Below are 11,976 nucleotides of genomic sequence, written 5' to 3' on the forward strand. Positions count from 1 at the left end.
GACCCCATCCCGTCATCAGATCGTCGACCACCCCGTGCCTGCTTTCCATCCGAAATTTACTGCCGCCCGCCGTATTACACCCCCCAGCCACCAATAAGGAAATGCGATTCGCTGCGTGTGTTGCGCCCAAGACTTGCTGCCTCCCATTATGCGTTCGGTCCGCCGCGCTTTTGTGTAGTTCAAGGAAAAGAAGTGTGAAACTGTGTGTCGTCTGCTATCCTCTCCAACTTGTGTGGTTCCCTTAGCCAGAATCACCCCACCAACCCGCCTCAATGTTGGGCTTGTAGTAGCCCACGGCGCTCAGCCTCACTTGCTTCTTGTTTGTGATCGACGCCGGTGCCGGAAAGTCCATCGGAGAGATGGGTGAGTCCGGCCGCGGGACCCCTGCTTCGTCGTCTTCGGCCGGATCCTCCAAGATTTGGTGAGGATGGCCCTTTTGCCCCTTAGGACTGCCATCTCCGGACCCGCGTCGAGGGATGTTCCGGTCGCCTCGTCGAGACTTGCTGTGCGACCTCGTCGTCGCTGTCAGGGATGCTCTTTGTCTCGCTCCCGTCAAATTTGGGACATGGGCTACGTCGGGTATGCCGCCCTTGTTTGGACCCGCTTCGAGGTCCACGCTGTCACCGTAACGGAGGAAATGGTCGAGGCCCGAACCAATCTCGGTCTTGCCTGCTGCCAGGGCCTCGTGCCCCTTATTGCTAGTTTCCCTCGTCCCCTTCTGACGCGGACGAGCACTCAGAGCCCCAGTCTCTAGCCGCATCGTGCTCCTGGAAGATTGCCGCGACATGCCGCCGTTTGTAGAAATGCTGTCATTCGTCATTTCGCGACTGAGTTGGTGCTCCTCCCTCTCTATCTCCTCCTCGAATTCGGCAATGATGTCCTCGCGCATCCTAGCGCGCTTCATCCGGAGAGCAGCAAGCAGCATTTCTTCCTGCCGTGTTACCGCCATAAACCGCCCACTGCTGCCATCGTTGATGCTGCTGGCAGTGCTCCCACGTCGGCCTGCCAATATCGCACTTCCTATGCTTGCGCCGCTGTGGATTGATCCAACCTCGTGCCCCACGGCGGACCGATGACTTTGCAGGTACAGATCCAAGCTGCTGGGCGTAACAGGCGGTGACTGCTCCGGCCCGCGCGACAACGGTTGCTGAGAACGGTGCAGTGGTGGTACTGGGAAGTTTAACTCGGCCTCGACTGCCGTCGCCCTGGTTGACTTGTCACCTCGTTTGGGTCCCGATCCCTTCTTCGCTGCAACGCCTGTCTGGGGGCTCAAGCTCTGTGAAGAAACACGCGAGGTTGAGCGCTCAGTCGACGAACTCCCAACTGACAACAGTGATGCCGTCTGAGTCAAAGTTTGGACCTGCTTCGAGGATGATTTGGAGTTCAACGAGCTTGACCGTGCGCTGATCTTGGGTGGTTTTGTTCCTGCATCTTCGGCAGGAAAGAACTGGGGACTCTCTGCAAAGCTGGCACGCTTTACCGGCTTGCTCCTGTTGCCGTCTTGCCGTTCCGCACGCTGTGATGTAACATGGGAGCTGGTAGGGCTGGCTTGCTCGTCGCTGAGCTGGGGGACCACAAGCGAGCCTTTGGAGGAGAGCTCGCAGTCATCTTCCGAGTCAGACGATAGAGCCAGCACGCTATTCTGAAGCAAGTCAATATCGGTGAGGCTGCGGTCCGTCCGCTTCGACGCCTTTGACGTCCTAGTATGTCTACTCGAGACGCTGGCACAGTCAGCAGGCAAAGAGGCTGGACTGGATGCACATGCGGCCCCCTTCAATGTTGCCTCGGTGAGTTTTCCCGGTGTCAATGACTGTTTAGCTGAGTGTCCCACTCGAGCCCCGTTGGTGGGGAAAGGGGACAGGTAGGTCTTCCCGGAATGACTGGCGGGCGGTGTAGGGTAACCTGGAAGCTGCTGGTCCAGAGCCGGCCGCTCGAGACGGTAGTCGTCGTTTTCGTGCAGCTCCCGGTTTATGGCATCGGCGAACGTTCTCTGCTCATAATGGTCGTAGAGATTGTGCAAGTCAACGTCTGCCTTGGTGGGCTGCTTCCGCTGGCCGTTCTCGGACCTGCCGGCGACGCCATGAGGCGAGGAAGGTCGCACCGGGTGCTCAACAAGTGATTCGCGTGTCTTTTTCTTCCTGATTTTCCGATCCACACGCTGCAGGATTGGTGGCGGACTCTGGGCCGATGAAACAGACATAATGGAGGGTGATTTCGTCAACATGTCGGATCCGAGAAGGTGTTCTCTAGGCGGCTCAGGGCTGAGGAACATTGGGGATCTGTGCTTTTGCAGCAACGAAGACAGATCGAGCCGAGAGGGCTTCTTTTTCTTCATGCCCCTGGGTTCGGGTGCTAACTCGCCATCAGGGTCGAGTAATGCGTAGGCTTTGGAGGGGAGTCCCTTTGCCATGGCTGAGTTGGAAGTCTGCTGTGATATTGAGAGGGGGAGTTTCGACTTGTCGTAGTATGACGTGATAGTCGAGCTGGACTGGCGCCGACGGAGGCTCGAAGCATCTGTGGCAACATCGTAGACCATGGATGCAGCAATATCCGGTTGCCTGTTAAGAGCAGGTGGTATAACGTCCGAATCAGCCTCCCACTGCCTCTCCCGCTGCATCTTGGAGCCAACCCATCCGTCATGCGCAGAGCTCGGGCCGACGCCCTCATTTGTACGGCCTGCTGTTGTCTCAGAGACCGAGACGCTGATACCGGAGTTGGATTGAGCCTCCCACGCCCAGCGAGAGTCGGTAGGGGGGCCAACCGAGTCGATCTGAATCTCGCTGGCTCCAAGGACCTTCTGCGCCTTGGTCAGCAGCGGCCCTGATATCGGCAAGGGAGCTGTCGACGCTGGCTTCTGCTTCCGGCCCGGCAGGGGAAACACGAATTTCGACGAATGGCCCATGGCGAGCCGACCTTGGCGGATTCCAACTCCCGGGTCGCGTCTCGCGGTCGAAATTCAGTGTTTGCCGGGTATTCGAGTCAACGCCGGCGGGTCATGGGGACGGCGGGCGTTGTCGAGAAGGTGATGGTGAGAAAGATCTCGTTCTTAACAACCGAGCATCGAACAGGTGAAAAGGATTTCCGTCTGCGCCTCAAACAGGCCACATCCGAGTTCCGCCAGCACCCGGCCGTATGGTCATTTCCCCGAGCAAGGGACCGCCCGGCAGCGCGCAGACACGAGAGGCGGGATCGCGCGTCTTTATGTTCAGCTGGAGCCAGCGGAGAAGTTCAGACAAACGCACTTCTGTCCAAGCCGCGGCATGTGCAGGCCGGGAAAGCCCCTGCATAGACAATCAGTAAGATCCCTGATGGTTCCCAATTGCCCCACCGCCCTATGCTTCTCACGATCGGGCAATTTGACAACCGACAGCGACCTTGCTCAGAGGGATCTGCCGGGTCGACGACAACAGCGCAAACGAGGTCTCAAACGGGAGGGGAACAATTGGGATGTCAATGGATGCGAGTTCGACATCGCGGAACCAGAAACAAACCCTCGGCTGCAGTGTGCTTAAGAAGGATCGCCCGTAGCAATGCGACAGAGCGCAATTGGCACACGGGCCATCCTCTCCCTTCCTGGAGCATGGATGCAGAAATGGCGTTGGCATTCCCATCCCTGTCGATTTCCTGCATGGGATGCAACCCCCTTGCTGAGTCCCTGCGAGCCATATTGGGGCCAAGGTGGTATGATGGAGGAAAAGCACTGCACGACAAAGACCACGAGGCTCAGCCCGATGCAACTCACCTAGTTTTCCCGATTCTTATTTTTCCATTCTGCTGCTTTTCTGCTTCTTATTCTTCTTCTTTTCCTTTTTCCCCCTAGTTGTACATCCCGTGGAAAAAGAAAGAGGTCCTAAAAGGGCCGCTCGGGGGTTTTTCGTCATGATTCAGAAAATGGGCCTTTTTTGCCAACGGGAACGGACACGAGGAAATTGACGAGAATATCCCTGGTCGTCCCAGCATGTGGCATTTTGCGGAGAGAAGCAATCTCATCTGGATGATCGCCAACAATCTCTTGACCCTGGTTGACAATTGAGATGAATGAGCGATCACCACAGCGGCCCAAGCAGGGGAGGGGATGGAAACGGGATGAAACCACACCCAAAGATTCCCTACCATGAGTCAGGTGAACCGTGAACGAAGTCCTTTGGTAGATCGGCGACCCGGGCAAATTGGTTCAGCTTCTCAGGTAGCTGGCGTAAATTCTGGCTGTTGCATCGCTGAAACATGCGGCCTAACGTCAAAGTCAGGGCCAAAAGTGATCGTTGTTCCTTCCATTCTCAGGCCTGCCTGCCAAGGGCCTCAAGGGAGACGCGGCAGATGCTCCAAAATGCCTGTAACGTTACTGTATGTACGTGTATTGCCAGAACAGAAATTCTTGACATTTTCCCGGAGTGATGGACCCGAAATTTTTACATACATCTCCCGCTTCGGCGGGTCTCGGCGTCATCCCGATGATTTGCGCCGCCGTATCTCCCACAGCGATCTCAAGCCGACATCCCTCGCTCGTTGCCTGCACACTGTGCACACGTCTGGCCATCCGCATTTCGCAACCATCAACACAATTGCTGGAGATCAGCGTTACCGCACTGCACTAAAAACGAAAAATTGCCGAATGATCTGCGATACAACCTGGTGGCTCGCGGCATCGTCCGGAGCAGCCCTCGCCGAATCCCCAAGCTGGAGGCTAATCCACTGCTCAATTTCTTACATCTGGGCGATCCAGAAATGCCGGACTTGGCAAAGGGTCCCGTGCCCACGGTTACGCCGATTTGACATACGAAGGTACTGGTCGAGCTGCTAGACTGTGGCACGGTTCGAGAGGGCGGAAAGACAAAACCAGCTCGGCGTCCGGCAACTTTGAGGCGTCACCTAGCCGTTTTCTAGATATACAACACACCGCCGTGTTGGCCCAACTATTGGGCAGACCGAACAAACAGCGTTGGCTCCTCTCTGGCCTCGGGCCTGGTTATGCATTGACCTTTCGGCGCCGAGGTCGAGTAACGTTAGTTACCCTACATGAATGTTGAACTCCCTTGCTTAGGACCGTCTACCGACCGCTCAGGCTCCCCAACGAGCAGAACCTTGAACGCCACAATTTGACCCCTTGATCCATCCCTCCCTTTGGCCGCACGGACCGGTCCCCGGAGAGTGCCGAGGATCCCAGCCCCTTACATATCATGGCCAAGATATCTCCGGTAGTAGCTAAAGGGTCGGGGGGACGTCCGTTGAGGATGGTAGTAGCAATGATCGTCATGAATACTTCGTAAGCGTATATGTATGTATGTACAAGATGTAAGGGCTATGGTGCCTGCTCGGCCATCTATCCCAAACCAACCAGATGTGCTTGCGCAGCCGTCTCCCTTTCAGCCCTTCCTTGCCAACCCCGGAACCGGGGGCTGCTATGCTCCAAACCGCCATGTATGAGTTCGCCGCTAAACTTCTCCCCGTCGCCATGCCCTTAACCCATGCCCATCTTCCCCGCCATAATGCAGTTCTCATTACACATCGTAATCCGCAACGAAGCAGAAATCTCAGTCTTCCGCCTTTTTCCCTCTCGTGGATGGCGCCCGGCCGTGGAATAGGAGCGGAGAAGCTGGCCTGGAAGAGGAGAGCCCCGCGCGAGCGGAATCCAGGGGGTTGACGCTCAGCTTATTCTGGTCAACGTACCGCGGGGTTCCTTCAATCGTGGTCTTCTCGTAGCTAGCAATGTGGATCGGTGGAGGCCGAGCACGCCTCCGTTCCGGTAGGCTGTACAAGTATGTCGAACCGAGAATGAGAACGGTGCCAAGGACGAACTATGACAGAGGTAAGTAGGTGGGATGGGGGTCCTGCTAGGATGATGGACACGCACCGAGGCTGTAACCTTCAATTGGAAAAAGAACACGCTGAACACAAAGCTGATGATGATACTGATGCTTGTCGCAAAGTTCTTGGCGATGTTGTCAGCGTAGTTGATGCACAGGGAGCTGAGAACCCCGCCAATGGCTTGGAAGACAATGGCTGTCCACACTATGCTGTTGTATCCGTCGAAGAAACCGTGCTTTGCAATTTCCTTTCCATCAGTGGCAATAACGCCAATGATGAGCGCCGGAAACAGCGAATAGAAGGAGAGCTGGATGTTCCTTATCCAGACCGAAGCGGAGGACGTTGAGTCCTTGAGCAGCTTCTCAAAGTAAACCCCTGTCAGCCCAGAGAGGACTGCCGCGACCAGGACAGCGGCAAGGCCAATCGAGTAGTTCATTTTTGGTGCCGTGTCTTGATCCTCCACAATGCCCTGATATGTCGCTGACCGCTTCGTCAGCTCCCCAGCGAGGCCGCTGACGGCTCGCTTCGTCAACTCGCGAGCCGCCTCTGCCATGCCACCAGCGATCTGGCCCAGCTCGTGTACGGACCGCGGGAAGAAGTGGTCGGAAAAGTCATGGATATCCAGTGACAGTCTCTTGTCGCCGGACAGGGGGAGAGAGACGATCCAGACGCCGATGGTGAGCCCAACGAGAGACGTCCAGCGCCTGATCCCGAGCGTGCGACCAAGCAGAACAACCATGAAGAACGCGGTGGTAATGATCTACAACGCCAAAGTCAGCGGGGACCTAACAACCACAACCTGCGAAGAACCGCCACTGCGGAGATCAACGAAGGAGCTGTACAGTACCTTCAACTGGTAAAGAAGCTGGAAATGTACTGCGTCCAGATTGCTCAGCGCCACGTACTGCAGCGTGTTTTCCAATGTGTATAGAACCGCCGGGATTGCCAATTTCCAGCTGTCCCCCGAGAACACAGAGTTGTAGATCTGCTCCAACAGTACCGTGACCGGCGTCTGGGGCGCCAGGCTTCTCGAAGACTCGTATATGGCAAAGGTGAGGGAGATGGCAAGCTTCAGAATCTCGTTTAACAACACGGCGGTCGATGCGAAATAGCGATGGTCTCCCGGAGGGGTCATGATTCGAGAGTAGTGCATAATCTGCGTGCTCGGGTGTTAGTGACGTCTGCGGACCGCAGATCGAGTTCGAGATCACCGGCGCATACTAGAATGAGGGCCGAGTTCTGAAATGTCAACTATGCCGGGCCGTGTTAGCGTCTCGCAAGCTGATCGCGTCTCCTCCCTGGCCTCGAGCAAGCACGTACCGTGATCAGTGATGCCTGTTTGAGGGGCATGCCGAGCAGAGTCGGCCCGCCAGCCAGTCTCGGGCTATGGAGCGCCATCCTGCCGCTGGCAACACAGCTTGCTGATGATGGGTGGGATTTGGATCTGTGGGCAGCGGGCTGATGACTCGAATTTCGATATTGCGACCTCACAGTCGGGTCGAGACCTGGGAATTTCGGTACTCGGAAGCGCGTGCTTGCTGTCGCATCAAAGCAACGTCAAAGAACGACGAAATTGGAAAACGTGCACGGGTCGGATTTCGGCACCCGGTTCCTGCATAAGCGACTCGCCGACTCGGAGCAAGCCGACTGCTGGGCACCTCAGTTCGTGACAGCACAGGAGAAGATATTGAGAGACACGGATCAGTTTTCGACGTGGTTTTTATGACCTTGAAATCTATATTTTTGTCTACCAGTTTCAGAGAACATTGTTGGCCAGTTTTTCTGATCCCTGGAGCGGCGCAGAACGGCGTACAGTACCGATGACTTGGACGCACGTGCCTCGAGGCCGAGCCAAATCCCAACATCCGATTGCCGTTGGCAGCAAGCACAACATCCTGACGTTTTCGGGTGGTGTAGACAACAGGCAAATGAAGCAACTTCACCAGAAAAGGAGGTTCCGTTCACTGAGATAGTTACTTTCATTGCTCTCTCTGGTGTTTGCTGAATGCAAGCACACATCTACAGGTACATACATACACCCCTGACGCACCTCCCTCTAGATGGTCTTCGTTTGTATGGAGGACTGAGAGAGCATTAGCAATGAGCATCGTGCTCAGAACGAAAGACAGGACTGAGGCCGGTCTTGCTTCCAGAGACGGTTCAACTCAAGGGGCACCTCATCTTCATATATTCTGGTTTCCATACCGCTAGGTAGGTACGTACGGTGTATCGGATGTCTGGGAAGCTGCTGGCCCACGGGAAAGAATGGCAGTAGCAGGTAATACGGTAGATAGCAACATCTAATGGAAAGCAGCACCTCAAGGTTCCTTAGCAAAGGTCACCCGACGCATCCAGAGCAAGTGCACTGGGCTCGCAAGTCAAGGCCCCCTTCCGAAGTTCCGAGCCTACCGGCACGGCAGGGGTTCCAGTGAAGTAGTCGGGTTGTTCATACTTCTGAATAGAGGCAGTACCTTCCTATCATCACCCCCCACGGGTTCCAGTGAAGTGGCCAAGCGGTAAAACCTACCTTCCCGTTCCCACCCAATGCTCGTCGCAAAGTGGAAGGGCCCCGGGTTCGATTCCTCACCTGTACGGCCTTAAATATCTCCCCTTCAAGCCTGGACACCTCGTCTTCAATCCTCACCTCCCTCTCTTTCCCTCTTCCTCGTCAGATCGATCGATTGGCGTTTCCAGGCTTTTTACTGCGACTTCTGCAAATTCACTTCTGCGGTTCTACAACATGCATTCACCACTCGACGTGTTGTTCACGGTTATAGCTGCGGTCATCGCTGCAGCTGTGACAGTGATGCTCGTCCCGGGGTCCCTCCTAGCGAGGTTCACAGACCATCTGTCCACGTCGCTCATTCTTCGTGGTTGCGGACTTCCGACAACCCGAAGTTTGATCGGCCGACAGTTATCGTGGCGAACTCACGATACGAGCAACTCGTATTCGACATGGACCGCCTGGCTCGCCCTGCTCGAAACCGCGGGGTCAAGGTAACTGCCCGGATGCGATCTGCTCTTCACGGTCATGGCTGCGGTCATGGCTGTACGGTAGCTGTGACCGTGTTGCTTCGATTCCTCACCTATACGGCCTTAAATATCTCGCCTTCAAGTCTAGACGAGGTTAGACACCTCGTCTTCAATCCTCACCTCCCTCGCTTTTCGTCTTTCTGATTCTAGTCAGATCGATCGATCAGCTTTCGCGACTTTTGGCTAGTTTTACTGCGACTTTCAATTCACAATAGCATCTGCTTTCTCTTGCGCTCACCATGGCTTCGGCTCTTGACTTCTCGCGCTCATGGCTTGGGCTGTGCCGCTTCTTACCTTCCCTGCGCTGGTCATCGCGCTTTCTTATACGTGATACTTGCATCCATCGCAATGCTTACTGAATACTACACATGTCTGCTCAGTTTACCGGATCGCTCTTTTCTTCATCTCTCTTTTATCTGCTCGGATTCGACCTCGTCCGGCAAATTTTAACAGGAGCCAAGCGGTCGGCAGGCTAAAGTTTTCTCGACCCTCTGTTCATATTACACATCCAACTTGGCTGCGATGCTCCGACAACCAGAAATTTCGACGTGGTAATATACCTCCGCATCTGTGGGTATTGGACATTCGTGTCCACGATGTGCTAACGGGTGTATAGGTCAAGTCCATCTTCCTACTTCTAACCCCCACCGGGCAGGGTGAAGTAGTCAAGTGGTACCAATAGAGCAGTCCCGTACCACGGGCAATCACTGAGCTTCCTGGCTGAGCGTCCTGGTTCGATTCTTCCTAGAAGCCTACGACTCCACAAATTGGACCGTTAACCATCCAGTTGAGATCCCACGACTAGGCTACGAACCCGCTCGTGTATCTGTAGGACGGACAACGACAACACTGTCGCCCAGTCCAAAAGAGATTGTAGGGGCGGGAGGGCAGGATACCTAGGAGGAAGACGGCGTGGCAGGTTGGCAGACACTGATAATCAGGAAGGCTGGCAAGGAATTGTAAGATATGCTCCACATAAGCGAAATGAACCGAGTTCAGACGAATCGAATTCGAATCCTGTATGTGAAAGATGCACTCCATGCGACGCGCAGCTTAGGAGTTGAGGGATCCACGGTGCAGAAACATAACTACCTTACCTTAGCTAGATGCTTCAATTTCACTTTGGCAATGGTCTGAATACTTGAGGTACAGAGGGAATAAGCCCAGAGAGACATTGTATTATACAACGAACTTGGCTACCATGTCAACATGGACTGTCGACTCTTTGAACTCGGCAAGACCACAGGAAGACATCTAGCTTGCCGACGCCGAAAATGGGAATCGAGTTGGGTGGGAGAGACACGAAGTACCACAGATACGCGAGTTGCTGGGCTTTACAAGATCAGGACGGAGCACCAAGATTACAGAGCCATCTACAAAGACAACAATCACATCACAAGCAGCGCAAAGTCGAAGAGCAGAGTAGCGCACACAAAACACAAAGTCAATTGAGAAAACTAGCTGTCCTGACTTGAGACAGATCTGCCCATTCGGGACCACGTCCGACCGTGGTTGCTTCCAGGAAAACTGAGTAAAACCTGGAGCCAGATCAACTGATGGGCAGTATCTCAGCTGCGAATCCACCAGTTGCCAGCTTCTCCACACAAACATGCAAACAAAACACAAAAACAGGCACACAGCAAAGCACAACAGAACGCGAACAGAACACAACAAAACCCCGCTACTCATCCATACCCTGCCGCTGCCATGCCATCCACGCCTACTCAGACCCGATCGACGACTGTGCAGTGGTAGCTCGCGCGGTCCGATCCGTGCGATCGACCTGGAACTGAGACAACAGTACCCTGCCGATCCATACGAAAAGGACTTCAACGGCACTCAACAAGACATCAATCGCCGACCGGACAAGTTCGAGCCCTCTACATCCGAACCGGTGAATCAGGCGACGCAGCTTGATGACAGACGCGTATGACAAGCCACGTGCCGACACACCGATCTGGCTAAGGCTGATTGAATCATCACTGACGACGCTGTTACGGTAGCTCAAGGCCCGATCCGTGGAGTCGCCTGCGGCACAGTGACAACAGTACCCGGCCAAAACACACAAGAGCGGCCTCGAGGAGACTCACCAAACATCGACCGCCGAGAGAAGCAGTTCAAAACCCAAATATCCGATTCGGTGAATCAGGCTACGCAGCTTGAGACCAAGCCACGTGCCGACAAAACCGATCCGGCTAAGGGCGAATAGGTCGCTCGCCACTGTGACAAGCATAGCTACCGCGCCGAGTCCCGCGACTGGCCTACGCAGCTCGAGCCACTTGCCAGAACACTGGGAGGCTTGTCCGGTAACTACAGCCTGATTAGCCAGATTAGCGGGACCACTTATCTTCACATGACGACTGGTGAGCCTCTCCATGTCCACGATGACCTGCTCATACGTGGAGTTCGCCACGATAATTGTCGGGCGGGCGAACTTGGGATTGTCGGAGGTCCTCAGCCAAGTCGGGTGGCCTACGTGCACCGATGGTCGCGCGAACCTGGCCTTCTTAGCTGGCGGCTTCCTAGCCGGAGGGGGACGGATCCAGCCTGCAAAGTGCGTAAAGATGTAGTCCAGAAGGGGGCGGATCCAGACAGAGACCAAACAAAACGCATATGTAACGGCGAGATAGACTGGTTAAATTGCAATGTAAGCAGCACGCAAACATCGCGTGGGACACGGTCAGGAATAGCAAATACGAGAGCAAAGAAGCAACGACGCTGGAAAAAGCATCGCAGTCATGGCGGCAGCCAAAACCATGATGACCAGATCCAGAATGGAAGCCATCGTGTGAGCAGTGTTAAAATTGAGCGGTGAAAATTGTGTAGTGAAGTCGCAGTCCTGAAACACGTAGCCAGCAATCAATCGATCTGACGAAGAAGAGAGAAAGACAGGGAGAGAGGGAGGGGAGGAGGCCCAGCTTTATACCTCGACGGGTGGGCCGAGTGATCTGGCGAATCAGCGCGTTGCCCACATAAACAAACAAACGCGTCGCCCCACTTGCCAAAAAGAAATAAATCCTCGCGTCGCTCTGCGAAAATCAGCGCCAGAAAATCAGCACCACTCGAACTCGAAAATCAGCACCAGAAAATCAGCACCGCTCGAACATCAGCACCGCTCGAACATCAGCACCGCTCGAA

The 11,976-nt window shown here is 54.8% G+C and overlaps 5 protein-coding genes across 5 annotated transcripts; 2 read left to right on the top strand and 3 right to left on the bottom strand.

Moving 5' to 3' along the window:
* Positions 1–219: 219 nt before the first annotated feature.
* On the bottom strand, positions 220–3,277 carry N656DRAFT_378071 (uncharacterized protein). Its single transcript, XM_064809443.1, has one exon. It carries the CDS (start codon positions 2,900–2,902, stop codon positions 242–244), a length of 2,661 nt encoding a protein of 886 aa, XP_064666441.1. The 5' UTR covers positions 2,903–3,277; the 3' UTR covers positions 220–241.
* Positions 3,119–4,043, top strand: N656DRAFT_378092 (uncharacterized protein). Its single transcript, XM_064809445.1, has one exon. It carries the CDS (start codon positions 3,335–3,337, stop codon positions 3,818–3,820), a length of 486 nt encoding a protein of 161 aa, XP_064666442.1. The 5' UTR covers positions 3,119–3,334; the 3' UTR covers positions 3,821–4,043.
* On the top strand, positions 3,968–4,999 carry N656DRAFT_378081 (uncharacterized protein). The gene has a single exon (XM_064809444.1). It carries the CDS (start codon positions 4,115–4,117, stop codon positions 4,799–4,801), a length of 687 nt encoding a protein of 228 aa, XP_064666443.1. The 5' UTR covers positions 3,968–4,114; the 3' UTR covers positions 4,802–4,999.
* Positions 5,000–5,240: 241 nt separating this feature from the next.
* N656DRAFT_783831 (nucleotide-sugar transporter) lies at positions 5,241–7,541 on the bottom strand. The gene is made up of 5 exons (XM_064816038.1): positions 7,126–7,541; positions 7,027–7,056; positions 6,653–6,961; positions 5,852–6,565; positions 5,241–5,795 (listed from the first exon to the last, which is right to left on the bottom strand). Exons 1-5 carry the CDS (start codon positions 7,201–7,203, stop codon positions 5,532–5,534), a joined length of 1,395 nt encoding a protein of 464 aa, XP_064666444.1. The 5' UTR covers positions 7,204–7,541; the 3' UTR covers positions 5,241–5,531.
* Positions 7,542–10,924: 3,383 nt separating this feature from the next.
* N656DRAFT_801557 (uncharacterized protein) lies at positions 10,925–11,623 on the bottom strand (the record flags this gene model as incomplete). Its single annotated transcript, XM_064818135.1, has 2 exons — positions 10,925–11,469; positions 11,536–11,623. The coding sequence occupies 2 exons, from the start codon at positions 11,621–11,623 to the stop codon at positions 10,925–10,927; spliced, it is 633 nt and encodes a 210-aa protein (XP_064666445.1).
* Positions 11,624–11,976: the final 353 nt, after the last annotated feature.

The sequence above is a fragment of the Canariomyces notabilis genome (genome assembly GCF_033297395.1).
Source record: "Canariomyces notabilis strain CBS 508.74 unplaced genomic scaffold N656scaffold_29, whole genome shotgun sequence".
NCBI classification, from domain to species: Eukaryota; Fungi; Ascomycota; class Sordariomycetes; order Sordariales; family Chaetomiaceae; genus Canariomyces; species Canariomyces notabilis.